This window comes from Cadophora gregata (assembly GCF_030347475.1).
Source record: "Cadophora gregata isolate MNR1 chromosome Unknown scaffold_4, whole genome shotgun sequence".
Taxonomy (NCBI): domain Eukaryota; kingdom Fungi; phylum Ascomycota; class Leotiomycetes; order Helotiales; family Ploettnerulaceae; genus Cadophora; species Cadophora gregata.
Genome location: NW_026695927.1, coordinates 1,094,553 through 1,120,630, shown reverse-complemented (window position 1 = coordinate 1,120,630; position 26,078 = coordinate 1,094,553). Strand labels below are relative to the sequence as shown.

At 48.3% G+C, this 26,078-nt stretch overlaps 9 protein-coding genes and 1 non-coding gene across 12 annotated transcripts; 4 read left to right on the top strand and 6 right to left on the bottom strand.

Annotated features, from left to right (window-relative positions):
- Positions 1–4: 4 nt before the first annotated feature.
- ONS95_010161 (uncharacterized protein) lies at positions 5–2,509 on the top strand. Of its 3 annotated transcripts, XM_058503732.1 has the most exons (6): positions 5–222; positions 551–960; positions 1,015–1,316; positions 1,365–2,049; positions 2,093–2,198; positions 2,246–2,509. In XM_058503732.1, exons 2-6 carry the CDS (start codon positions 859–861, stop codon positions 2,404–2,406), a joined length of 1,356 nt encoding a protein of 451 aa, XP_058360445.1. In that variant the 5' UTR covers positions 5–222; positions 551–858; the 3' UTR covers positions 2,407–2,509. The 3 variants fall into 3 exon arrangements, with proteins under 3 accessions (XP_058360445.1, XP_058360447.1, XP_058360446.1); XM_058503734.1 differs by having other exon boundaries at positions 5–960; XM_058503733.1 differs by having other exon boundaries at positions 5–960; positions 1,365–2,509.
- A 330-nt stretch (positions 2,510–2,839) lies between these two features.
- On the top strand, positions 2,840–4,584 carry ONS95_010160 (uncharacterized protein). Its single transcript, XM_058503731.1, has 3 exons — positions 2,840–2,925; positions 2,974–3,471; positions 3,637–4,584. The coding sequence occupies exons 2-3, from the start codon at positions 3,225–3,227 to the stop codon at positions 4,491–4,493; spliced, it is 1,104 nt and encodes a 367-aa protein (XP_058360444.1). The 5' UTR covers positions 2,840–2,925; positions 2,974–3,224; the 3' UTR covers positions 4,494–4,584.
- Positions 4,554–6,570, bottom strand: ONS95_010159 (uncharacterized protein). The gene is made up of 2 exons (XM_058503730.1): positions 5,676–6,570; positions 4,554–5,594 (listed from the first exon to the last, which is right to left on the bottom strand). The coding sequence occupies exons 1-2, from the start codon at positions 6,483–6,485 to the stop codon at positions 4,704–4,706; spliced, it is 1,701 nt and encodes a 566-aa protein (XP_058360443.1). The 5' UTR covers positions 6,486–6,570; the 3' UTR covers positions 4,554–4,703.
- Positions 6,571–7,820: 1,250 nt separating this feature from the next.
- ONS95_010158 (uncharacterized protein) lies at positions 7,821–8,470 on the bottom strand (the record flags this gene model as incomplete). The annotated part of the gene is made up of 2 exons (XM_058503729.1): positions 7,821–8,083; positions 8,139–8,470. 2 exons carry the CDS (start codon positions 8,468–8,470, stop codon positions 7,864–7,866), a joined length of 552 nt encoding a protein of 183 aa, XP_058360442.1. The 3' UTR covers positions 7,821–7,863.
- A 1,226-nt stretch (positions 8,471–9,696) lies between these two features.
- Positions 9,697–11,849, bottom strand: XYL4 (Endo-1,4-beta-xylanase 4; the record flags this gene model as incomplete). The annotated part of the gene is made up of 3 exons (XM_058503728.1): positions 10,264–11,849; positions 10,016–10,199; positions 9,697–9,915 (listed from the first exon to the last, which is right to left on the bottom strand). The coding sequence occupies exons 1-3, from the start codon at positions 10,683–10,685 to the stop codon at positions 9,697–9,699; spliced, it is 825 nt and encodes a 274-aa protein (XP_058360441.1). The 5' UTR covers positions 10,686–11,849.
- A 3-nt stretch (positions 11,850–11,852) lies between these two features.
- ONS95_010156 lies at positions 11,853–11,954 on the top strand. The gene has a single exon. It is a non-coding gene; the product is annotated as a tRNA-Glu (tRNA).
- A 70-nt stretch (positions 11,955–12,024) lies between these two features.
- ONS95_010155 (uncharacterized protein) lies at positions 12,025–14,447 on the bottom strand. Its single transcript, XM_058503727.1, has 4 exons — positions 13,904–14,447; positions 13,150–13,853; positions 12,822–13,102; positions 12,025–12,767 (listed from the first exon to the last, which is right to left on the bottom strand). Exons 1-4 carry the CDS (start codon positions 14,157–14,159, stop codon positions 12,236–12,238), a joined length of 1,773 nt encoding a protein of 590 aa, XP_058360440.1. The 5' UTR covers positions 14,160–14,447; the 3' UTR covers positions 12,025–12,235.
- Positions 14,448–14,516: 69 nt separating this feature from the next.
- Positions 14,517–20,060, bottom strand: ONS95_010154 (uncharacterized protein). Its single transcript, XM_058503726.1, has 7 exons — positions 18,820–20,060; positions 18,228–18,767; positions 17,910–18,180; positions 17,226–17,861; positions 16,830–17,178; positions 16,463–16,778; positions 14,517–16,411 (listed from the first exon to the last, which is right to left on the bottom strand). The coding sequence occupies exons 1-7, from the start codon at positions 19,082–19,084 to the stop codon at positions 15,480–15,482; spliced, it is 3,309 nt and encodes a 1,102-aa protein (XP_058360439.1). The 5' UTR covers positions 19,085–20,060; the 3' UTR covers positions 14,517–15,479.
- Positions 20,061–21,373: 1,313 nt separating this feature from the next.
- ONS95_010153 (uncharacterized protein) lies at positions 21,374–22,069 on the bottom strand (the record flags this gene model as incomplete). Its single annotated transcript, XM_058503725.1, has 1 exon — positions 21,374–22,069. The coding sequence occupies one exon, from the start codon at positions 22,067–22,069 to the stop codon at positions 21,374–21,376; it is 696 nt and encodes a 231-aa protein (XP_058360438.1).
- Positions 22,070–23,719: 1,650 nt separating this feature from the next.
- On the top strand, positions 23,720–25,731 carry ONS95_010152 (uncharacterized protein; the record flags this gene model as incomplete). The annotated part of the gene is made up of 5 exons (XM_058503724.1): positions 23,720–24,208; positions 24,267–24,390; positions 24,445–24,561; positions 24,611–24,679; positions 24,737–25,731. The coding sequence occupies 5 exons, from the start codon at positions 23,720–23,722 to the stop codon at positions 25,729–25,731; spliced, it is 1,794 nt and encodes a 597-aa protein (XP_058360437.1).
- Positions 25,732–26,078: the final 347 nt, after the last annotated feature.

The following is a 26,078-nucleotide window of genomic DNA, read 5'->3' as shown; positions in this document are numbered from 1 at the left end:
TCTTTCTGTGCGGTCCCGAGACGCTTGCTTGCGTGAGATCTTCATCCCGATCTCCATCGATATCTAAGTTTTCACTCCGTCAGCTTTCGGTCAAATCGGGCATGCGGCTTTGCCATCACTCTCAGCGGCTCCACTGCGGGATGCCGTACAAGTGCGCCTGTAAAACGTGGTGAACGGGCACAGCACGGCAGAATGTGGAGTAAAAACAGCCCTGTGGCCCAGGTGGGTGCATGCTATCTGCCCGCATTCGTTGCATGAGAGCTACAAGACTTGGGCTTTCCTGCAACAAAGAGACTTGTGATAGCTTCGCTACACATTTTTCGCGCTGACCGACCGGTCGCGTAAAGCCAATCCATGTTCAAAGTGGTTTGTGGAGTGGGCAAGTTCCCGGGGAGGGTGAAGAAATGCATCCCAGCATCGGCTCTTTTTGAAGCTCTTTCCTTCCAGGTTTACATTTTCTGCCAATTTCTGAGCTCCATTCTCTCTATACTAATAAGAGTATATCATTGATTTCTTCCATCAGATCGGTTCAATATGTTGACAGAATCAGTTGCTTTTGCTTCGCCCAGATCATGGCAGGACATCAGAGATGCAAAGAAAGCGGAGCAAGCTGCACGGATTCCGGTCGAATGGAGGCTGACAGAGTTTCCTCTTGCTGGAACAATCGACGTACGGCCTGTTGCTAGTACATGCGGGATTCTGTCTGGACGAGAATTGAAGATTACAGGGAATTCATACGACGCGACATCCTTGGCTTCAGCCATCGCGAATGGCATTTATTCTGCGGAGGAGGTTGCCGTGGCTTTCTGCAAACGAGCTGCTGTTGGACACCAACTATGTAATAATCTTACTGAAATCATGTTCCTGGATGCGATTGATGAAGCCAAAAGGTTAGATCAGTATTTCCAAGAGACTGGCAAGACTGTGGGACCTCTGCATGGCTTGCCGATGACTTTCAAGGCAGGCACCCCCAATATGCACCAAGTTTCAACTTCCTTGGTAACTGTTCTGTAGGAATGCTTTCATATCAAAGGCTACGATTACTCTAATGGGTACATTTCGAAAGCTTTCAACCCGTCCTCATCCACCACATATGTCATCGAACTCGTGAAGGCAGCTGGAGCAGTTGTAATTGCAAAGACAAACGTTCCACAGACAATGTTGGTCGCGGAAGCTGATAACAATGTATTTGGTCAAACAAAGAATCCAGTAGTATACCATCTCACCTGCGGTGGAAGTAGTGGGGGAGAAGGCTCGAATATGGCTTTCCGAGGGTCTGCAATTGGAGTCGGTACCGATGTTGGGGGATCAGTCCGGTAGGCGTCCTGACAGGCAGCTCAAACATTCTCTCTAACGTCAAGCAGTATTCCTGCTGCGGCAAACGGTGTTTATGGATTCAAACCGACTTGTGGACTATTGCCGTTTCATGGCTATGCAGCATCAGGTTATACTGGAGTGAATACTGGCATCTCTGCCACGCTTGGGCCACTCGCTCAATCCGTTCGTGACCTTGCACTCTTCACACGCGTCGTACGAGATGCAAAGCCCTGGTGTGTTGATCCCGCGGTTGTGCCACAAGTTTTCGAGCAGGGGATGATATCTCGCAAACCCGTCGTGGGTGTGATTTCTAGTAGCGGACTCACTCCTCATCCACCTCTGAGACGAGCCCTTCAAGATGCTGCGATGAAGTTGAAAGCTGCTGGTTTCAATGTGAAAGAATTTGTTCCACCAAATTTGACCAGTATTCGTGAGGTGACTGCGGAACTCTTCACTCTGGACGGTCTTTCGTACCAAAAGGACACTTTAGCAGAATCAGGCGAACCTCCGGTTCAGGCAGTGCTAGATATTGGTTTCTGGAACATGCCGCGGAAATCTCAAGAGGAGACTTGGGCATTGAATACCAGAAGATTCGGCTTTTGCAAACAGATGTTGGATCGTTGGCAAGAGGCAGAGATCGATGTTGTGCTGTGTCCGGCTGGACCTCATACGCCTGTGCTCCCTGGCCAATGGAACAATGATACTTATACCGTTGCTTGGAATGCTGTTGATGTAAGTTGGTCGATCGCTTTATAATCTAACTCACGATTTTTAGTACCCTTCCGTTATAATCCCTTTCACTACCGCAGATCCGATACTTGACCCGAAGGATACCAACTTCGTCGCACTCAGTGAAATAGACACCATCAACGAAACAAAATGTGCGGTCTTCTCCTCGTTCTTTTCGTTCCTAAATTGACAATTCCAGATGACCCTGAACTTCTCGCCGGAGCTCCTGCTAGCCTTCAAATCGTGGCACAAAAATGGGGAGATGAACAGTTGTTGGCAGATGTTGAGGTCATTGACCAAATATTGAATGGCAAGCCTTCTGGTGAAACTGCGTCGTCTTCAGGAGTTCCCAAATTGTGATGGGACTTGTGTTTTTGTACATACCCCATGCTTGTTCCAGCGCCTACCCGGATACTAAAACAATGTCATGATCTACTCAAATAGCTTCTTTTTTGGTTCGAACGAGTTGTAATGATGGTAATTATGATCTACCTGGGACCGGAAAGTCTTCCTTCCCTCCATGGTCGAGACTTCGTGCAACTTTCATGTTGTTGTTCCTTGACCACAATCCAGCTGCTTTCCGAAAAGGAGTGCATATTATGAATGCTTGAAGATTGGAACAGTAGAATAGCAACATGCTGACTTCAACGCAAGGAACAAGCTATCAGACAAACCAAAAGCAAAGGGAGAATCAAAACTCAAGAGGGGCAGTAAGCGAAGTCCTCGCCAAGATAGATGGTGGGGTAAATAAGACCCTGGTCAGTGATAAGATAGCAACCAGAGTGGGGTGAAAACAACACACTGCATCTGGACTATCCTCCTTCCGTCCCAACAACAATCGGATGTTTTACCTACTGGGCATGACTTCCTAAGGTGAAAGTGAGAGCTACACTGAAAATAAATTTTCGATTGCTTATGCGACAAAAGAAAAGTCCAGACTTTGCTGCTGACGTGTCAATCACACCGCCTCATCACACGAGAGTTTTACTTCACGAAACCTGAGAGAATCTGGAGCAAACGCATTGACGAGAATCCATGAGAAGGTGAACTGAGACCCACAGATACTACCGAACCAATATTCAACACTCAAAGGGGTGTTGAGCCTCGAGTGACTTTATATCAGCCAACCACCCGGTCTCTCTCCAGCACCTACGTACCACACTCCTCACCTCCAAACCATGGCCACATTTCTCAGCCCCGGTCCCACCCGGCCTTCAACTGCAGTCCAAGAACCAGAAAAGGAATTCAATATCTGTTTAGTTGGCAGTGGAGGAGTAGGCACTATTGCTGCTGTGGTGCTAGAGAAGTCGGGAAGAGCAAGGGTCACGGTCGTGCTGAGAGGGAGTTATGATGTTGTGAGTGAGAAGGGGTTTGATATTGAGAGTGTGGATCATGGAGATCTGAAAGGTTGGATGCCGTCAAGAGGTGAGTTGAATTTATTTTTTGTTTTTTGGAACTCGGGATGGATGAAGTCGGGAGTGGTTTTAGAGTTTCATATTTTGGAAATATGAGAATGAGAGGTACAACATGACATGAGATGAGGGAGCTCGAAGATGGCTAGAATCAGAGCAGAGCTAACACACAGTACAGTCGTCCCCAGCATCGAAGAAGCAACCTTCGCTCCCCGCCCAGCACACCCAACACCACTCCCCACTGGCGCCGCAACACCCATGGAATCTCCTCGCGAGCGCTACGACTATCTCGTCCTCAGTACCAAACAACTCCCCGACAAATACTCCCTCGCCACCCTCGTCACACCCCTCATCACCCCCGGCCTAACATCCATCGTCCTCATACAAAACGGCATCTTCATCCACGTCCCCTTCACCACCCTCTTCCCCAATAATGTCACCATGTCCGCCGTCTCCATGATCGGCTCCTTTACCGAACCACCCAACAAAGTCAAGCAAATCGGCCCTGATATCCTCCAGATAGGCGCACATTATCACCCTGGCGTAGCCGACTCCATCTCAGCTGAGCGAACCCAGACGTTCATAGACATGTACGTTTCCGGCGGAGCGAAAAGCTGCATCCTAGCACCAGACATGATGCTTGCGCGGTGGGCGAAACTCCTCTGGAACGCGCCATACAACTGTCTCTGTGCACTGATGGAGATGACGGTTGGCGAGATTCAGTCTTCTGGAGCAAGGGGGAAATTAGTGGAGCCGATGATGCGCGAGATTGTGGCGATTGCGAAAGCAGATGGGACTGAGTTGACGGAGGAGTTGGTAGAAGAGATGTTGTGTAGGAGTCCGGAGTCGAGTCGGTACAGGCCGAGTATGTTGCTGGATAGGGAGCAGGGCAGGCCGATGGAGATTGAGGTTATCTTAGGTGACGCGATCCGCAAGGGAAAAGAGTTGGGGGTTGAGGCGAAGGTTATGGAGAGTGTTTATGAGTTGTTGTGTTTGGTTAGGTGGAAGGCTGAGAATGGGGTAGGGAAAGGGTAGATGCATAGTGAAGTGGTGGGAAGTGCAAGGAAATCTCGGTGCTTTGGAAACGTGGCGTTGATTTGCAGCTTTGCATCAGTAGACATAGACTACTAGAATTTCTCAAGTGACGATTTCTGATATATTTTTTTCGTCCTCCCGTGGGTATCATATCCGAACCATCCATATACGCCCTCAAACCAGCCAATCAAACACACCAACGTCACAGCTCTAAATAGGCAAACACTCCCCCGGATATAGCTCAACCAAGTCCATCCAACTCCAAGCCAACCCCGCATCCCTCGCTGCCCACACCCTTTGCACACAGAAATCCCTCGTCCTCCTCGACGTAACCGTCTTCCTCTGCCTCACAATCTCATCAAACATCCCCAACACAATACTCCTATCCTGCTCCTCCGTCAGCTCCGTCCCAGCAATCAAAACCGGCCAAAGCGAAGTCTTCAGCTGATCTGTCATAGCACTCAGATGCATGAGCACCTCGTGCGCCATCCCGAGCGCTACCTGATCAGCTGCTTCTGAACTTCCTGGTGGTTCAAGCAGTCTGTGGAGATAGAGGAGGGCCGCTGCTCTGTGAGAATGTGCGTGGAAGAGTAAATTACGGGACGCTTGGAAGGAGAAATTTTGAGACGCTATGGGTCGCCATTGGTTGAGGCGCTGGCGGATGTCAAGGACTTTCTGGGAAATGGCGAGGGTCGGGTTGGTGGTTATGAAGATAGCTTCTTCACTCCACACTTCATCACCAAAATGGCTGGCATTACTATCTGTACCATCTCCACCAGAAGGTGTTGGTGTACCACATCGCATCTCCCCAGCTAAGGCTCCAAGCTCGGCTAGGATGGGCATCAGGGTACCCGTATAGCCCATGAAGCGATCAGCAGAACGGTACGAGTCGTCGGTCAGCCAGACAGAGTGTGGAATCATTGGATGCCGAGCATAAGTGAGACTTATCATCATGTCTTGACGAGCGAGGGCCCGAATAAAGTATTTGGCAACCGAGGAGAATGCAAGCCCACTGTCTTGCTGGTGCTTGATTATTATGGCGGCGTTGGAGATTATGGCTGGGAGAGAAGTATCGACTGGTTCGGACCGGCTGTCTATTAACTGTTTCCTCTAATTTAGCGACTGTAGCCAAGATCATATGCGTTGTAATTGGGGGAAGGGAAGAGGACGAGGGGATCGTACTTCTAGTGCGCAGAGTCCAAGCAGCATGATCATCATTTGCTCCAAATCTCTCCTATCACGCAACCGTGCTAAGATTCTCTGTTTCCTATCCAAAACAGGCACGATACTTGATCCTGCTTCACCGAGGTAGATATGACCAATAGCACTTAATGTCTCGGCAACAGCAGCTGGGTCCTGGTTGAAAACTTGCAAGACATTGGCATTCATCTCATTGACGAATTCCTTGCTAATGACCAGGTCTGACGGATGTCTGTTGAAGTATACTTCAACTCCTGGCTTGTCGGTTCGTCCGATAGCGTCTGGTGGGAGGTCGGGGACAGTGGGATAAATTGGTGGACATGAGGGTAGCTGCATCGAGCTGGCTCGGGCTCGAGCTATAACTGTGATTTGCTGTTCCGTATACTCCACATTCGAGAAGAACACCTCTACATCCTTCATTTCCACCTCATTCGACTCCATAGCTTGATTCTGAGGCGTGAAGAGCACTCCATCATCTTGCCTGGAAGTCTCGTGATGGTCACGTGTATTTGGTGTTTTTGGAGACTGCCTGTTCTCATACCATTGCTGATGTGGAATCAGAGCGGGAGTCTGGGGCTCTATTTTTGATCTCGGAGATCTCGATACAGCTTTTGGACTTGGACTCGTTGCTGCCGGCTTTGGTGTATGTTTGACGGCGCTTGGCACTGGTGCTGCATATCCTTGACACGCATATCCCCTCCTCTTACATGTCCCACATGTTGGTTGCTCCTCATCGCATTTCACTTTGGCCTTCTTGCAGTCGATACAGCCTTTTCTTGACCGGCGTTGCATGATGTTATTTGCTGTGACAGATGGATGAAGAATCCAGGGTTTGCCGTGTAGTGTGCTCTGGATTCTAAGAAGTGTATGAGGCGCGGTTCCTGGACGTGATGAGATTTGCGCCGTGCCGACGCCAGAATACTTGACCCCACCATTGTTGCGGGCCAGGGGTATTCCCCATCGAGTCACGCCCGGTTCATGGGAATCTTGGCTGAAGTGGCTGCATCTGATTAGATATGATCATCTGATTACCTTTTTTGCGATCTTGACGTTCGTGGGTTGAGGTACAGCCGTATCACTACCCTGCATATCTCGGAGCTGTGCGACTAGTTCATGACAGGAGGCTTTGCCTGTTGGAATCGATGTCACATTTCAGCATATCCGGTGCTAGATTCAGCGAAGTCCTTACTTCGTTAACGAGAGGGCCCTGAAGCTCATGAAATTGGGCCATTGGGTGCTTTATATCCCGATGAACTGGTCTCCAATTTCGCTACTTTCATACCAAATTTCTGATGCTTCTCATTCTGTTCTCTGAATCTATATGAACTGCCAAATATCCTCGCGCATCTCATCCACTCTCCAGGGTTCTGTGAAATACACCGTTTCCGTTTCCAGGCATCACACTTATCCAAGCAGGCTCACCTCTTTCTGGGCCATCTTTCTTTTATCAATCGTAGATGTGGGACGTATTCTTGGCTGAGCCTTCAATTATATTTTGGTAATGCTTGACCAAGTCGCAGGAGAGTCCCGTTTAAGCGAGGGCCCCGACCTCGCGATGAACACATCCAAACTTTACGTAAGCTCGTGCTAAGATAGCATATAAATGCCCTAATGCAGTGTCAAATCGGAGTGCATAGAAATATTGTCTTTAGCCAGCATTCTTTTGTGTGCCTTAGCAGAGCTGGCCGGTCTGGGCCTCCCTTGTTCGAGCCACAGGGACAAGTTCCTGGGGGAAAATGAAAGGCTTGCGATCAGGTGATGTTTTCCTATCACGTGGAGTTTCTCCATTGAGAGAACAATCCTGGCAGGTCCATATACAGTATGCTGGTAGTCAGATACTTACATGATATTTCAGCTGTATTTCAGAATTCAAAATCGGCTCCTCCCGCCATATTATGACCCGGCACATTCTTCTCATTTTCCACAAGGCCATGGTGATGAAGATGGTCTCGATGATGCTTCTGACTGGAGCTTGTGATGGACAATTGGGAAGCGGAAAATGCCAGCATTGACAAGATCATAGAAACAAGCCCTTCCCCGGTTCTCAGGAAAAAAAACTTCATGAAGTAACAATTCAAATTAGACGTTTAGACAAGAGCTAAAGACTTTGAGTTGCTGTAGCTTTCCTCCTAGCGACCTGTTGGCTACAAAAATCCAACGCCAACTTGTGTTATGTACCATGCCTAATCAATCTCCCCTCGTAGACATAAGTATTCTTCATCCATTGTTTCACTCGATCCTTGTCATCCCTGCTATTGAAGCTATCATTGACTTCTTTGACTGCAAGATCAACTGCGGTTTCGAATCCATTTCGCCCCGCAGCCATCCCAAGAGCACCATCCAGTCCCGAAAACAATTGTAGCCACCTTGGGGGATCGTCATGGTATGCACTATAAAACTCCATAAGTGATCTTGGTGTTGTATATCTGTGGTAATTCGACTTACGGATGCACGAAATCGAAATGTCCCGAAGGTGTCTTCCACAAGTGCTGATTCAAATCGACTCTCATATCATCGTCACTATCCAAGAAGTTTGATGCCGTCCGCTCGTAGCGAAAGACTGCGGTGCCATCAATGATGGAGTACCGACCTTCAGCGTTGGAAAGTGTTTTGCTCAGATTTATCTCAGTGATATGATCAAGATTGGGGGACTTCAAGTCCTCAGGCGACTCTTGCGCGTGCAAACCTAATCCATGTGTAGATGCTTGGATCACGAGACAGTTGTTCAAATCGAGATGGGATTCACGCAGCTCGCCCGAGGTTTCGTCATACACCATGGCAGCCACAGTGGTATTGTCACTTCCAATGAGCCAAATTCCCTTCCTTTGCGCGATTATCTGTTTGTCCAGATACTTGTTCGCCAGGCCGGGGCGTAGTACGAACTTCCCATCGTCATTTGCCACGAACAAATGGAGTGGGAATATGATTTTAGGTAGTTCGTGGATGTTAGGGCGATTTATATGGAGGTATAATTTTCCATCGCTTAGCTTAGGAGATGCTCGCGTCAAGACAAGACAAACTTGGGGCTGACAAGCTTCGAACAAGAAAAGTAAGCTTCGTAATGTCAGAGCCAGTAGCAGCCACCATCTCCTACACAGGTGTCCAGAAATTTATTATTAAAAGGGTTTGCGACAGACAAGTTTGGTTTTTAGAGGCGTCGATAACGCACTAGTATTGAGCTGAATGCTCTAAGAAGATTGGGTTCAAGATAAGGTTGGTTCAGCTCGCCACTCGACACCATTCTAGAACCTGCAGATCGCTGATACTGCATATCTTTGCATCGTCTGACCTTCTGGACATGCTCAGCGCCATTGCGAGGGACTGGTACAAATTTCTTTCCGGAAGCACTTTGAGATCTAAATGCATTATCCTGGTAAATTCGTGAGAATGGATATAGTTTTGTCTCATTTCCTTAGCGAGTTCGTGTTGGTGCTTAAGTGGCTTACAATACGTTCCTGTGACTCAGAAATCTCTTCCTCTTACTTGAATGCGCTCTGGTGCGCTCTTTTCGCGAAGACGTATGATTCTGACGATAATATATGCGGCACTCGGAACCACTACCACCTCCAAAAACGGCAAGTATGTGTCGGTGGCCATTCACAGTACCGTATTCTCTAGAACACATACATGATTTTGAAGACACCAAGCCGGCAACTACCATAGGCACACTGTCAATACAACCTGTTACCAGATCTTTCTTGCCAAACTCTTAAAGCTCCGGGGATGACTGCATTACCCCAGTTACCTAGAGTAGTCATGAGATCGACAAGCCAAGCTGGGACGAGTACTTTGTTATCATCGGGATTCAAAGGCAACATGTTTAAAGTTCGAACTCTTAAACCAGCACACCGAAACAGAAAATTTGGGACGAATAAGTTTCAGCATCTGTAATCCACTGTGTAACCAAATTTGGCCTTCGTATATATATACCTGCAGCACCTGCCTCACCCAAACTAAATACAAGAACATCCTCAGCCACCCCACTTCTCCCTTGCCCGTCCACCTAAGATGAGACTGTGATGGTGGAAGATCCAGAGCTGAAGTAACCTTCGGTCGCCACAATCTGGTAGTCAAAAGCACCGAGCTTCATGCCTAGAGAATTCCAGGCCTTGAAGTGAGTAGCCACCGTGACTGATCCACTTGAGCGCTTGTTGCGGCGAACAGACCAGTATTGCTGGAAGGTCGCGGTGCCGATGATGGATGGTTGGTTGGTGCGGGTGCTCTGTGAGAGTGTGTCAGTATATATGTTTATTTTGTCCAACACAATAACTCAAAATCTTCGAGGATTGTCAGAAAGGGTGCTTGGAATATGAAATGCTTACCTGGTAGATATCATAAGTATCTCCGTCGGCGACAACCGTTCCCTTCTTCGTAGCTCCGCTGCTGGGATTGTACGTTCCGAAGCTCTCAACAATGTAGTACTCGATCAACGGATTCTTGGTCCATCCGTAGACAGCGAGGTAGCTGTTTCCATTTGGTTTGTAACTGCCAGTGTACTTGATAACCCTGTCTTACCATTAGTTTGCTCTCTTCCACCATATAGCGAGTCTTGATAGATGTTCTCACGCACCTGTTTGAAGCTCCAGGCATCCATCCTTTACCTCCAACGAGATTTCCATTACCCGACCAGGTGATGCTGTATTGCCCAGCAGGTCCGTTGGTATAGGTCGCTTGGGCACCGTTGTCCGTCCACCACGAAAAGTAGAATCCGTTGTTTGTACCAGTAGCACTTGGAGTTCCGCCACGTTCGGAGAGAGTTCCAGGGGACCGTTGTGCTACAGCAACATTTGGTGCAGCGAAGACACCAGTAATAGCCGAGACAGCGACGAGGAGAGAGGTGAATGAAACCATTTTGACTTGACTTGACTTGGTGAGCAAAGTTGAAGTGGTGGAACAAAACTCTTGACAAGAGGGAACTGTCCCCCTTTTGTATTTGCCCATTTGCCCATTTGCCCATGAAGCTTTACAAAAGACTCCACAGCGGATACCCATCTACCTTCAGTAACGCCCAGAACAAGGACCGAAGCTCGTCATACCGGAGAAGCATCCTGTAAACGAAGCTGCCGCCCCGAGACACGCGCCCCGGCGCATCGGACGGAGTCCTTACTACCGGGGCTGCCATCTTGGTTCCAGTACACATTCGGTGGCGCAGTTGCATTCCCCCGCAATTCATATGTCTAAGTGAAACTTTGGCAATTTTGTTCCAGGGGAATTTATGGGTTTGCAAGACTCGCTTAGTGAGTTTTGATCTTAGCGATGCCCCTTTCCAAGTTCTCGACTTCCTACGATGTCACAGAACGACAAGGAAAAGATTTCTCATTGGAGGCTTTGATATGTAAATACGCAGGAACGGCTTTGCATGGCTATTACCCCACATTTGCGATGCATAGCCGGAATATGTGCCCAAGATTTGGTGGTGATCATGAACTTGGTTGAAAATAGATCTAGTGGTCGGGTAAATATGCTGGCTGCCGATCCGATCGTGCTGCCGGAACTTAAAATTCCACCAAGTCAATATCATCAGCATAGAAAACCGGATAAATCCAGCAGCTGTTCTGAAAGAATGTATCCAGTACTTTTGGTAACCACTGTCATCCAACCCTCACTTTAGACTTCCATGGCAATAGATCTTGTGACTTGTGGATAAACAGCAACGAGTAGTTTGATGCTAGGTCAGCGGGCTGAGGTATTATCCAGAACTTAGGTTAAAGATGAAGGCTGAGCAGCTTGAATTGAGATGTATGTAGTGGACATCCTCAAATCCGATAATGTCCAACTTGGCATGTAGAACGCGATATGCGCGGGCCAAAACTGTTTCCAATTGTTGGGGCGAGCAGATTGCTCAGTCTAAACCCCATAGGTTCTGATAGAAAGTTTGGATTTATCCTTCTTGGAACTGTCTACCGTTCTCCTTTTCATCATTTACTTTCTAGTTCTTTTGATCCCAAATCCACGTTATTCAGGATCCCCTTCATTCACGCACGTCACTGCCCTCCAACCCCACCAAGCCAATCTCCTGGACGCCCCGTCCGACTCACCCCTGTTTTCCTCGCTTAAGCACAAAAACCCTAACCATCAGAACTTTCAATATATCCACTTCTCACCATTTCACACATGTATATTATGAGATAGGGCGTTGATCCATATCAAATAACGAGATCCGGAATGGTGTAGTGGCTAGCATTTCTGCCTCTCATTGACTGTTGAATCAGACAGTTGAAGTGGTCGCAGGAGACCGGGGTTCAATTCCCCGTTCCGGAAAACATTCTTTTGATTTTTTGCTATCTGCAGGTTGAGAGACTGCTTCGAGCGTTTCTTGTCAGTAAATGAATTGGAATTCATGGGTTGGCTTGGAATATTGTTGCATTTGTACAATTCTGCCTACTTTTCTTTTGCGTGTGCGGGTTCTCCTGCCTGGATCTCATTCGTCTGCAAACGAATCTGGCCGAGCGAAGCCCCCTCGTGTTACATGACTCGAATAACTCCACTTACAAATCCACCCTCCTGCCAAACTCTCCCCTTTTCCACAAGCGAACCTTGATTCAGGTACCAGAACTAACATCAGCAGTAATCGTACTCCCCGTCAACGCAGATAAGTCCAGATCCCCTTCCCCATCTGCATTCCCTTCACCAATCAAGTCCCTCCAAAACACCTCCCCCACAGCATCCTTCCTCATCTCAAAGACCTTCTGCGTCGCCACCGTAACTTGACTAAACGCCGTCTGCGCCGACGGCCAAACTGCTCTCATGGCCCTCAGTGCCCCCACATTCATCCTGATTTCCTCCTTGAGTGTGTCGTCTTCTGCCATCAATGGGAGCTGAGACCAGAGCGAGAGATGGGAGATAGATGAGTGCGTTAGAGCACAGATGAAGAAATGAGTATGGTGGATTAGAGTCGTGGGTAGGCCTACGAGCTTGCTGATATTGGATGCGGCTTGGGTGGCTTTGCTGGCATGGATATCGTTGATGCCGGAGCAGTGTGCTGTGACTGTGCCTTGCGCAGTACAGGACATGATTGTTTGTTGGGCGGATACGTCGAGGGGTGTGAAGCGTCGGTGGAGGAGGAGAGAGCTTCTGTTTGATGGGTTAGTTCTGTGCCTCCACGTCATTTGATACTTGAGCAATTACAAGTTCGTAATCATGTGAGCCTGGAACATCATTTCATCAAATGTCCCATCGTGATCAAAGTTCGACACTTTCGATGGTGGCAAATGGAAGTTCCAGTTTACCAGGAGAGCATCTAGGTTGTACGTCCTAGGGTCTTCAGGAAACATGACATGGTCCGTCATTAATATCCGTTCTAAGTTCCTGGCAGCAGCTATTCGGTAAGCATACGACGACCATTCAATCTCTTCATCGAGGAACGAGTCATCGTCAAAGTCCTCAATTGTATGAAATTCTGGTATGATCTGAGAGCATTAGCTGATATATCACAAAGTGGGATTCTTGTACTTACTCCGTCTATGAAGTCCCTCTCTTCACATGGTAGAGGTGTCGATGAGACGACACCAGATAATTGGCACGCTCTTTTGCCATGGAAAGCTGCTACCATCACGCTCACGACGTAGATTTCCCACCATGTCCGACGGATACTCTCTTCATAGATAGCAGACCCTCGTCCGTTCAAGACAGCGAACTCGCGTTGGTTCATGCCGAGCTCTAAGGCGAATTTTTGAGCTTTGATGAGGACCTCAACGGCTTTCTTGCGCTCATTGTTTCCGTCGAGTCCAAGAGCAAAGAGGAGCATAGCCTGAACTGTCGAAACATCTCTTGGGAGATCTTGCTGGAGTATGAAGCAATCCAAGTCCAATAAATGCGCAGAAGGGGAAGCACCTCTCACGTAACGAGACCCAAGGTAGATGATTGCGGTCTCGAGGTGGTCTCTAGCCGGACCTACTTTGAGAGATTCAAAGAACTGTTGCTGCGGCGGTAAGAATGGGTGAGCGGCGTAGAAGTACTGGAAGAAAGCTTCCATACATCTCCGTCGGATGTTCATGCTGGGACTCTGAACTCTGGGTGGTATCGAAGCCCAATTTTGGCTGACGAGTGCGTAGTCAAACGATACACTCAGGTCATTGGGTACTGACTCAGGAACTAAATCGTCAATTGCCATGGCAGTATTGGCAATGCATTGACGGGTGCGTTCATTATTATCTTTCTCTTTTTCAGAGTCAGCATACTCTCAGTTCTGTGCCTCGAATCTGGCTTACTGCTACTCTCCATCGCTGATGACTGATTTCGGGTCACTGCAGGCCCCTTGTATCCTCTTCTAGACTTCAGATATATGCAACCGTATCCCTGAGTTGCACATCTCGAACAAGGCTGATGTCCGTCGCACTTCAGATGTTTGCTCCGGCATGGTATACAAGCAGAAGAAACAGTGCTTCGCTCCGAACGATGTCCACTTTCTGGGCTTGGAGAGCCATATGGGGAATATCTGGGGTGGGAAGATTGGACTGCGGTCATCCTGGGTAATGGTGGATAGTGAGTAGAGTCAGGTGCAACGAATATAAGTATGTTTCTGCTTTACAAAATCCTGCAGAAACGTAGCAGTAAGGGTCTGGCTTGAAGTGTTTGTTGTATCTAAGCAGTTCCCCGTGATAGTTTCGTGTCCCTGAAATATTTCCAGAAAAAGAAAGTCTTACGTCGCATGTCACATTTTAATCTGGAATATGCCATTTCCAATTAATTCCCGGCCACATACCAACATTAGAGCTGTACGGCAGAACGTGATAGTAAGATGGGAGTTTGGCGCTAGCGCTCAAAGGGGACGATCTCAAGCGTGGAGGTCGCCGAACAACATGCAGCCAACAGACCCCACGTCCAGCTCCTCGCCGCATTTCCACATATCTCACCCAGCAGCCAGGAGCAAACACGTCAAAGGCCGGCTTTGGAACAAAGTTGGAACAAAGAAGCTCTTTCGGTACCTACTCGACTTAATTTTACATTTCTTTGTCACACTCGGACCGCCAGCTTATGTTACTCCATCTTCGGGGAGGAGAAGTCATAGCTCGGGACTCGGGCTGCACAGGACGAGATGTGACTTGAGTACAGTGTTGTACCCGTACGGCCCGCGCCAGGACAGCTATTAATGCGATACAGTGCATTATCTTGATGACTTGCCAGGATGAAAATGTTCCGAGATGCAGAGGATGGTATTGCTTCGCCGCATGGCATTGTTGTCAGGCGCGGATCCTATTGATGATGATGATGATGTGTCCGGCGACTTCGCTTAACGGGAGTAAGACTAGCTGAAACTGTGGTCGCCGACCACAATATTCAACCTCGGAACCGGTTTGCTGGGAGGAATCTAGACTTCAGATCTTCGTCTCATTTTGTTTTGATGATTCAACGATGAGCTGAGTTAAGTCTTATTTCATGTCCTAACGTATCGGCCGAACTTGGGTTCAAGCGGATCGCAGGCCAACTACCAATTGGGGGGTTAGGGAATTACTTGCTTGGAATTTTTTGGGTTTTGTTGAACTTTGTTAAGTTGATGGAAGGTCTGGGAAGAAATGGCGGCCGGGATCAGATTTTTCTCTCCTGTTATGGTTGCTTGCTGAAGCTGCCCTGACAGCATTAAGAATATAGATAGGGGTGCAGTCCCTTTTTGTACAAGCCAGTTCATCGCATCTGCACACTGCTTGATCCTATTACAAACGAAGCTAAATGAATTGAGTGTGGTACACGAGGCAAATGTTTTCCCATAATGGAAGAATCAAATCTGAAGTACCATTCAACCATCTCCACTCCACCACCACTTCATCCATCCTCCTAGAATAAACATCACCAAGCACACTTCGCCAGTATCCCACCCGGCCATCTCCTAACACACCACTTCCTCGCCTCATCCAAAAACAAAATCCCCACACCAAAAGCAGCCGGCAAGAAGAAATGCTCAACTGGGACCTCCGTCGTCCCAAGCACACTCTGGAACTTGGGAACATACAGCCAAAAGAACGCCATAACGAGCGCAAATGCCATCGCAGGAAACAAATACCAATTCTGTGTCATTTTGTTGAACAGTGGTGGATGCTGGAAAATGCTAAGATGACGAGTACGGAGTGCGAGGAGGGCGAACCATTGCATGACGACGAGATTGATGAAGTAGATGCTGGACGCAACATTATATTGTTGCGCGGCATAGTCGGGATCAATGGTATCCGGCAGACTCCCATACTTGAACCAAAGGTTTGAAAAAGGGATGCCTTTGCGCTCGAGGAACCAGTAGGACATGGCAAACGAGCAGGTGGTTTCGATGATACCGATGAAGCCGTAAGCTTGGACGATCAACTGCCAGTCTACTAGACGATCCGTCCTCGGCTTGCGAGGTTTACGAAGGAGGACGTCAGCTTCTGGTTTCTCATAGGCGAGGACAGTTGCTGCGGCGCAGTCGGTGAAACAGCAGATGATGATCATGAGGAAGGAGGATAGGATCTGGGGGATGCCGAAGAGGACGTTGGTCATGACGGGCCAGAATTCGGAGAAGGAGCCGGCGGGTAGGAGGTAGGCGATTGTTTTCTTGAGGTTGTCAAACACTACTCGCCCGTATTGCACAGCTTCGACGATAGCGGAGAATGATTCTAGGAGGACCATGTCTGCGGCTTCGATGGCGATGTCGGATCCACTGCCAAGAGCTATGCCTATGTCTGCTGCTTTGAGGGATGGGGCATCGTTGACGCCGTCACCAGTCATGGCAACGATTTCGTCTCTAGATTCTGTGAAGGAGTCAGTCATCTGCTTGTCGATGGGAACCCGAGACAACTTACGAAATTCTCGGACAATGCGAAGTTTCTGTTCAGGCGTTGTACGAGCAAATACAATCTCATCATACTTGCACAACTGATCCCATTGATGTTCATTCAGAGTGATCAATTCGGGACCACTGATGACGATTGTTGACTTTGCTTCAGAGTTTGACGGCACGTGCATGATGACCTTGTCTTCGGGAATCGATTCTCCAGAAACGGAGTAGCTATCATCTCTAGCAAGTGCAGATACATTCTTGACTTGGTGAGGAGGATTCGTGACAATGCCACATTCTGCAGCGATTGCTTGGGCTGTGAGTGCGAAATCTCCGGTGACCTGATTTACATGAATTAGTATTGAGACCTAAAGTGAGACAGTTGCACGTACCATGAAGATTCGAATACCGGCTCTCCTCAATGTCTTGATGACGGAAGGGATTTCGTCGCGAGGAGGGTCGACAATGCCAACAATACCGACCAAGGCAAGTCCCGTCCTGGCGTGTTCTGCTACCTCGTCTTCGAAGTGGCTCGAAGAAGGAAGAGATTGGAATTGTTCTTTGGAGACTGTCTTGCGTGCCAGGAGAATAACACGCTTGCCCTCGGCCGACCACGTGTTCTTTATCTCTTCAATTGTGTTCCGTGTTGTGTCATCGAGAACTTTAGTTTCTCCTTCCATGGTGATATACTTGGTGCAGCGGCCGATTAGGACGTCTGGGGCACCCTTGATCAAGAGAAGACTGAAGAATCATTAGCATCCTCCACGGTATACAGACGCGACACTTACGTATCATCATCTCGAAAACTGGCAGCTTCCGAACCAGATAAAGCAAGAGAAAGTCCTTCTTTCTGCTCGAGCTGAAATGTTCTGACCATATACTTGTTCTTGCTGTTAAATGCTAACTCGAATGTCTTCTTCCACATCTGGCGGAGCTCAGAGACTGATCCAAGGGTTTCCGAGAGTCTCAAGACGGCTTGGTCAGTGGCATCACCGTTGATCTTGCGCTCAAGAATAGGCAGATTGAACGTGGCGGCATCGAATTCTCCAGAGTTACAGAGTCCTGCAACGGAACGAAGTTGTGCAACGGCATTTGTCTGTGATCCTTCCGTGTTCTGATCGCGAGCAGATTCTGGCGTCATATGGTGCATGCCAACACTGCACTCTGTGACGAACATTTTGTTCTTGGTCAGAGTACCGGTCTTGTCGGAACAAATAACACTGACAGAGCCAAGGGTTTCAACAGTCTTCAGGGACTTGCATAGAATGCCGTTTGCTTTCATAACGTTCGCGGTGATTGTGAGCGAGGCTGTCAATGCAATTGGCAAGCCTTCAGGAATAAATGCAATCGCGACTGAGACGCAGTCAACGATTAAGAGCGGTACCGAGATCCAACCAGGATGGGATTTGCGCAGGTACGCGGCCCTGAGCAACTCAGTCCCGAAGAATTGAAAAAGCCATTGGGGAACATACCAGACTATGATAACTACGAGTATCATGACGAACATGATACAGCAGATGATGATGACGAAGTTCAGGACTTCGCGTTCCAGAGGAGTCAACCCTGTCTTTGGTGCATTCGTGAGTTTAGCAATCTTGCCAAAAACTGTCGAATCTCCTGTTGAGACCACAACACCGATACCGCTTCCTGATATACAATGGGTTCCTTGAAGGCCAATACACCTTGTCTCTAGATAGTTGAGATCTGTGGTCATGACAGTACCAGGCAATGGTGCAGATTCACCTGCAACAAATTAGCAGCGCTTGTGGACCACAATAAAAACTACTCACCGGTGAGAATGGATCGATCAAATTTCGCATCGGAAGATATTTCAACAAAGCGGACGTCGGCAGGGAGCTTGTTGCCGGCCTTAATGCATATGATATCTCCAGGCACGATGTCATTTGCCACAACAGTGACCCTTGCGCCATCTCGTAAAATCAAGCAACTATCTGGTAGCATGGTGGTGATAGATGCCATAACACGAGAGGAAGACCAATCCTGCCACGCGTTGAATGCCGCCTGAATGAAGAACACAGCCAGGAGGACAATTGCCAGTGCCAGATTAGCTTGGGCTGGAGGATCACCGAGCGGTTTCCATGAGACGAAGACAAGTATAGAGCCAACAAGAAGGATTGAGCCAAAGCCTTTGAAGAAATATCCAAATATTGCTTGAAAATAGTGTGTTGGAGGAGGAGAGGGGACATTCTTTCCATATTCTGTCAGACGTCGTTTCGCCTGTTCTGAGGAGAGCCCCTGGGTTGGAGATACCGAAAGTCGCGAATAAACGTCCTCTGGTGTTATCGTGTGCCAGTCAAGATCACCAAGTTCTAAGTCTTCATCAGTGCATGAAGCACAACCACAGAAGTCATTGGTTCATACCCTTGGCAGCAGAGTCTTTCGCTTTCCTGATGTCTGTGGTATCTTTCTGGTTTGATTCGGAGATTTGGAAAGACACAGTTCGATACTGGATGGGGAGTATGGCGGCAGGTTCAATAGAGCCTCTTCTACTACGAGCACTGCTGATAGACATGTTGGAGTTGGATCGTTGTAGTCTAGGATACGATCTTCCTTCGCCAGCTTCAACATCGCCTCCACTCCACTGAATACGCGCGGGCTTTTGCTGGTCATCGCTGAACTCGACCATGTTGCCGGTTTTGGGGTCTTTTTCTGGCCAAGTGGGAGGAATGGGACAGTGCGATTGTAGAGCTGGGCCAACAGTTATATCGATGTCAAGTTCGGATGCGGCAGGAAAAATTGCTGGAAGGCCGCAACAGCAAGCTCACAGCGTTCTTTTAGATCGACTTAAGCTGGAGCGAAATTGAGAATCAGGACACGAGGACTTATACCTGTTTGACAGCCACCATAAATAATTCTCCTTGTTCTCAATCACCGCAATTAGCGTACCCAAATCGAGGCCTACCTCGTTCCCAATCCCATCATCTGGCCTGACAACTTGACAAGGCCTGGATGTGGATCGTGAAATTGGAACAAAGAAAATCCCTCATGGCCGGGAAAGAAGACTCAGCATCCTACATGAGGTTGGCACGGTTCAAGATGGACCGACGAGCTTGCAACGAGGCAGATCGTCAACGGGCAGTCAGCTTGTCCGTAAGCTCATTGGCGAGCAAGGAGGGCTTTGACTGCCTACAATACTGGGGATATTCAAAAGTACTGCTGCGCCCCTGTCATTCTTGGGACGAAGTGCTGGAATTTGACAATGAAAAGGGTTGGCTGGGGGGCGGCTATCGAGGCTTGTTGGCTCACCATGCCAGAGAGAAAATCCCGCAAATCCCTCACCCAAACTGACAGACTCCACAGCCACTCTAACGCACCACACGAGGGATGTACATCCTGTAATAAGCGACTGGATTGTGGAATATGCTGCAATAGCATCGGAGAGTCCCCAGAACGATGCAGGGAGCGAAGAATACCATCTGTTTGACCTGGGGTCCTATCTTGGCAGAGAGAGGAGAGATAGATGACAGTATCCAGGCTTGCGGTGGTTTAGAACAGGGTAAATTGAAGGGACAATAACTGTTTGGTATTTGAATCGGGCCTTGTCAAATACATTCCTGATTTAGGCATGTTCTAATATCGTCGCAAGAGATTGTTTGTCTGGGTTGTGATGGTTATGATGTCGACGTCAAAGCAAGCTCAGGGCAGCTTCGGCGCCATCCTCCTTCCGGCATGTCCATCCCCTGGCTTGTGTAGGGGTGCCGGAAACTCGTGGCAGTAACTGGTCCATGCACATCAGCCTGCAGAAATTCGACACGAAGAAACTGCGTGACTGTCAGTCATCAAAGAAAGCTGTATCTATTTTGCACACTGATCCCAGACATTACGCACCACTATTCTTGTTTATTCTGAACCGGATAGTCAAGCTTTCCGATTGTTGAAGCCTTCATCTTTTGTTGTCATTTTCTGGGAAAGAAATCATGACGGGAAATCTCCACTTGGCAGCATTATTGGGACGCAACGTAACTGATCACAAGAGGCGGGAAAACAGCAAACTGGTGCAGCATACTCTTGGAGCCAATGAGAGATACCTTTCTGTTCCAGTAACAAGTTGCGGAGCTCGAGCCGGCACGATAGCTAGAGTGGCAGCTGACAACCTCCACACTCTCTGTAACGGACTCCTGGGTTAACTCTCCACTACGATATACTTCGTCCAGGCCGGCTTCTGGCCTCGGCATCTTCATTTGAGTTGGACGTGATACTACTCGGACCGCAAACGGTAGATCAGTCAACACATCCATCCGCCAGCGTGTCAGGACTGGCATCAGAAGTCTCTTTCTCCCCCACCAGACATGCACTGTCACGCCTTGAGATACACATGAAGAAGAGTTTCCTTTCTAGATTCATTCGCGCTATCAAACAACTAACTCCTATCACTGGTCCATACGGTATCGTCGCTTCTCCTCTTATCCTACCCCTGACACTGCCGCCAATCATCCCGGTTGCTAAACTGCTTCGGGGCTCGTTCCTGTAGATGTCCTCTACAAATGACCACTTAGCTCGACTGTATCATTTCATAACTTCATACGAGTTGCCGCAGTGGATCTTCTCCTGCTGGCTATAATCACTGGTGTCTGTAGGGGACCTAGCAATACATCGTCAATCAGCCCAGTCTCAATCGCTTAGGTGAGCTTTGAAAATTATGTACTCACTACTTGTACCACCCACAGCTTTAGGCTCAGTAACCAAGATGACATATTGCCCATCCAGCTCCGTCATTCCGGGAATCTGTATCCTATCTTCAGGAAGCTCTCGGACAAATTGCGCATCTTTGTAGACAGGTGTGAACTGGCTGTTGGTTGCGTTTAGAGCTCGCTTGGCAACAGTCAACATAGTTGACGGCGACGACCCTGCTGGTCGCAATGCAACGAGCATGTTGCGATTGACTTCAAATCATCAGCTAAGACTTGCCAACTGCCTACCATGGAGAGGACTTACATGGTACGAACATCTGTGCCTCCACTCTTACATTTGGGTTGCTGGTATTTACAACCCAAGCGAAGGAGTTCAAAGACTGCGTACCCGCGGGTAAACTCCTGGAATCGACTCCTTCTTTGAGGTCGACATTTATCATCAAGGCTTGGCTAGACTGCACGGAAAATCGCAAGCCATCAACGAATTCTGCTTCCTGGATGCCAGGCCCCCCCGTCAAATTCACCGTTCGAGTAACGCCTTGACCGTACTGGACGAATATATTGGACGTGTCAACAGTCTTTCTCCCTAAAAGTAAGTACTCTCCATCGAGAGACGTCATTTTGATAATCCTCGTGTTGTTCTCGCTCCGGTGGACATTACGTTTTGCGTCGTCGATTGCCCAGCTCTTTCTGTCCGGTGCAAGCGTCCCGACATAGGTGTCTGCTTCTTGGATTCCCATAGCATTGAGTCGTTGTGGGTCATATGGGATCTCGATCTTTGCGATAAGGTCGGTGGCTGTCTCGTTCATTTGGATTATGTACGAGTAGCCCGACAGGGCGACGAAAGGTTCTCCAGTGGTGCCGGTTACGAATTGTGCACCGAGTGGAGCAGTATTTTGCCTCACAACGAGGGTCCGATTCTTAGGAGAGAATAGATCAAGTGCCAAGCCATCTTGGAAGTCTTGGTCTGTTCTCTCCATCTGTTGTTAATTAGAAAGTGTGGAGATGTATGCTTGTTCAAAGGGCTGTCTCACAGAACCTAAAATCTGAATAGTATCCCCAAAGGTTGGCAATTTCTCTTGAGCTATGACGTTCTTACTCAGAGAGAGAAGAATAGTAATCAGGGTAACGGCTCGGGGCCATCGTGTAAAGTGAGGCATGTCTGCGAGACGAAAATACCGAGATGGTGAGCACCTTGATCAAGATAGGAACATAACAATTAGACAAGACTGACAACTCAGCGGAGGCAACTTTTCTGCAACTTGATAAGGAGATCCTGGGGCATCTGTCACAAAAGACCAAGCTTTTGGACGTGAGGAGCATCATGGCCCGAGGGCCAATGGAAACCACGGGAATCCATCAGAATGTCACTGCCAAGAGCCGCAGGTCATCTATATATCCTCGGAATATCTGAGGAAGTCTCAGAAACAGCCACAAGACCATGTTAGCACTAATCGAAGTTGCGCCGGGGACGTCCCTGTCTGTCAATTCAACCAAATCGGCAAGGCCGTGCGCTGCTGCGAGCACATCTGTGGTAATCGGCGCATGCAGAACCGCATCCATCATGAAAAGAGTTACTCGAATGTCACTTGCATCTCAGAATAGAACAAAACTCTCTCAATCCGTACTAGCTCATAGTCGGAAACAAAGTTTATTTCGACTCCTGGAGCTAGCGTAAATCCTCCGTTTCCGGGCGTCGTCCTAGCCAAGTCCTGCGACGGTCGGGTGTCAATATTCCAGTTTAAGCGAACCAAGCTTTGTTTCAAGCGAGTGTCGATACAAGCTTTCCGCAATCATGGCGTCCACATCGACTCGTCTATTTCTCAAGACCTGGGGAGGCTCTTCTCGGCTCCTGGCGTCTCCGCGTCAATGTAACGTGCGTCCGCTCCCCGATGGCTCGAGCAGTCCATAGAACGATAGCCGCGATGTCACTACTAGGGGATGCGGCTTTTCTTGTTTTGCATCGTTTCTAAACCTCAACATCCTCATCTCAAAAGCTTCTTAGCCACTTGTCGCACAACACCAGAGTCAATACAGTTTACTTACGGAGAGCCTACGCGGCAACCGAACATCCAGACCACTCAAACCGCTACGTCAAGTGACTGGTGTCTCCATGAATATGTTTTCCGGAACGGAAACATACGCGTACGTGCCGGATTAAGCTGTCAGCCGTTCTTTTTGACTGGAGGCACAGCACCCTATCAGACCTGATTTGAAAATTCGTTAGGATATCAGATCGTTTGCGCATTAGTCGTGAGCCTCAAACATGAGGGTCCATTGTCTCCAGAGCAAGAGTTAGTGCGGCTGGAATGTCATTCTGTTGTCACTTTATACGATTTCCCTAACTACTAATTATATCTCATCGTACTGTTCTGCGATCAGACAAACTTAATACAAAGTAGACTTCAAATTCAGAAGTACGAAGTCTTCAAGTAATGTTTGTGGCGCTCAACACTGGCCCATGATTCCTATCTATCCATCATCACAATCTTTCAGAATCTGCCAAGTCTGCAGGGCATGCTGAGTGCCTCAAAAAGTTCAGCCAAGGCTTTCTATACCTGATAGACCAAGTCCTGACCTATCTTTCCCTCCTATCGCCTTCTCGTGGCCCTGCAACAGCATCATCAACAATGGATTCTGTTGCTCGACCACCTCCAGCATCTCACGCAAGAACCTTATCGGCGTTAACCAACCAGTCTCTTGATGAGCCCACGTCAGTTATCCAGAAACAGTCAAGGCCTCAAGCCATCAGGAGTAGAGTCTACAGTGGGTGGGTGATAGCAAGAAAGTCCCGCATCCCATCAACAGCATGGAATAGACAAAGTATTCTAGTCTTCGCAGACTTCAACACGTTCGAAAGTCCTCGAGGCAGTCGTTCACAACCTTCATATTCAATAGAGCACGATATCGATGACCTGGAAGAAGCCAGTTCTCCGCAAGACGATGTCAAATCGTTGGCGAGTAGTTCCTACAGCCTCGACAAAGAACTGCCGGAGCCTCCCTATCACGTCTTCACTCTGGGAAAGAAAAAGCAGCTCGTGTACATCGTGTCTCTTGCTGGGTTGTTCTCCCCGCTCTCAAGCAACATATATTTCCCCGCTCTCGGACAGATTGCTACGGTATGTCCATGGACGGAATATCCTCTGACGAACTAATACCATGCTAACGATCGGACAGGATCTCAAAACCAGCATATCACTCATCAGTCTTACCATCACGGTGTATATGGTCGTCCAGGGGCTCGCTCCGTCATTTTGGGGTCCTTTATCAGATACTCAAGGGAGGCGAATCACTTTCATCGGTCAGTAATCGAATCTTGTTCCAAATTTTGAGAGTAGTATTGATTAGATTACAGGCACTTTCGTCGTGTACCTCCTAGCCAATGTTGGGTTGGCATTCAGCAACAGCTTTGCATCATTGATGGTCTTCCGAGGCATTCAAGCAGCCGGAAGTGCTGCAACAATCTCAATTGGTAGGATAGTTCTGCCTTGTCTTGCAGACCAGACTTTAACAATGTCCAGGTGCCGGTGTGATTGGAGATATCACAACTCCTCGTGAACGCGGTGGGCTTATCGGCATATTTGGCGGCAGTGAGTGTTTACTCTCCACATCAAAACGGGAAGCAATGTCTCACTGATTCTTCATAGTCCGGATGATGGGCCAATCGATCGGTCCTGTCGTTGGCGGGATTCTAACACAATTCCTTGGTTTCCGCTCAATATTCTGGTTCCTCTTCGCCCTCGGCTCAATCGCTCTCTCGTTGATTCTTCTCCTCCTCCCTGAAACCCTGCGCTCTATCGCCGGGAACGGTGCTTTACGTCTGTCCGGAATCCATCGGCCACTTATCTACATGTTCTCTCCACCATCCGATATTCTGATCGACCGTGACCGAACTCCTGCAAAGAAGGTCACTCTCTCCAGCATCATCGCACCGCTGAAATTCCTTTTTGAGAAGGACGTCTTTATCACGCTGTTCTTCGGTAGCATCGTATACACGGTCTGGAGCATGGTAACATCTAGCACAACCTCCCTCTTCCAATCTCGCTTTCACCTCAACAACCTCCAAGTCGGATTGGCGTTCTTACCCAACGGCGCCGGCTGCGTTATTGGCTCCTATGTGACCGGCTATCTCATGGACCATGATTACCGAGTCATTGAGTCCCAGTACCGCATCGCCCAATGCATACCAGATGACACGATCTTGAATAAGAAAGATCTAGTTGACTTCCCAATCGAGAGATCCAGACTTAGGAATATCTGGTGGATCGTCTCGATTTTTATCGCAGCAACTGCGGCATACGGCTTCTCTTTCAACCTTAACCTCCTCGCAATACCTCTTATCCTCCAATTTTTCATTGCGTATACGGCAACAGCTGTATTCTCGCTTAATAGTGCATTGGTTATTGACTTGTACCCTGGAGCGTCGGCTTCCGCAACTGCGGTCAACAACCTGATGCGTTGTTCTATAGGTGCGATTGGTGTAGCGGTTGTTCAGATTATTATCGATAGAATCGGAGTGCAGAATACGTTTTTTGCCTTTGCGGCAGTGACGGCAGGGACGAGTCCGTTGCTGGTTCTAGAGTGGCTTTATGGAGAGGGATGGAGAAAGGAGAGGAGAGAGAGATTAGAAGCCGAGGTTTAGAAGTCGATTGAAAGGTAGAGAATTGTGCCTGCAATACTTGTAGGTTAGGGTGATGGACTTCCTCCAGCTGCTTTCATGCACCGCTTAAGCGAAAGCAAAGGGGACCTAAATCAACAACAATTGTCTGTGTCCAACAAAAATTCGAAGTTGTTGAATAAAGTAATTATAAATTACCAATCAACAGATGAATGAGATATTTGTTGAGCGGGGTGTCTGCAAGATGGCTGCTCGTAACTGGACTGGGGCGTTCCAGATTGCCTTGTTACCTTGTGCGGATTTGGCCAGATAATAATGTTCTCATGGATGAAACCCCCAGGCCATGAAGTAGAATATTATCTAAATTCTAC

Coding starts and splice junctions, on each gene's coding strand:
- ONS95_010154 (XM_058503726.1), bottom strand. CDS start 19,084: ATGGTCGAGTTCAGCGATGACCAGCAAAAGCCCGCGCGTATTCAGTGG. Junction 16,779..16,829: donor CCGGTATTCGAATCTTCATG/GTACGTGCAACT, acceptor CATGTAAATCAG/GTCACCGGAGATTTCGCACT. Junction 16,412..16,462: donor TCGCATTGTCCGAGAATTTC/GTAAGTTGTCTC, acceptor ACTCCTTCACAG/AATCTAGAGACGAAATCGTT.
- ONS95_010159 (XM_058503730.1), bottom strand. CDS start 6,485: ATGCAACGCCGGTCAAGAAAAGGCTGTATCGACTGCAAGAAGGCCAAA. Junction 5,595..5,675: donor TTGGACTCTGCGCACTAGAA/GTACGATCCCCT, acceptor TAGAGGAAACAG/TTAATAGACAGCCGGTCCGA.
- ONS95_010155 (XM_058503727.1), bottom strand. CDS start 14,159: ATGACCGCAGTCCAATCTTCCCACCCCAGATATTCCCCATATGGCTCT. Junction 13,854..13,903: donor ATCAGCGATGGAGAGTAGCA/GTAAGCCAGATT, acceptor ACTCTGAAAAAG/AGAAAGATAATAATGAACGC. Junction 13,103..13,149: donor AGAGGGACTTCATAGACGGA/GTAAGTACAAGA, acceptor TAATGCTCTCAG/ATCATACCAGAATTTCATAC.
- ONS95_010160 (XM_058503731.1), top strand. CDS start 3,225: ATGGCCACATTTCTCAGCCCCGGTCCCACCCGGCCTTCAACTGCAGTC. Junction 3,472..3,636: donor AGGTTGGATGCCGTCAAGAG/GTGAGTTGAATT, acceptor CACACAGTACAG/TCGTCCCCAGCATCGAAGAA.
- ONS95_010161 (XM_058503734.1), top strand. CDS start 535: ATGTTGACAGAATCAGTTGCTTTTGCTTCGCCCAGATCATGGCAGGAC. Junction 1,317..1,364: donor GATGTTGGGGGATCAGTCCG/GTAGGCGTCCTG, acceptor AACGTCAAGCAG/TATTCCTGCTGCGGCAAACG. Junction 2,050..2,092: donor TTGCTTGGAATGCTGTTGAT/GTAAGTTGGTCG, acceptor CACGATTTTTAG/TACCCTTCCGTTATAATCCC.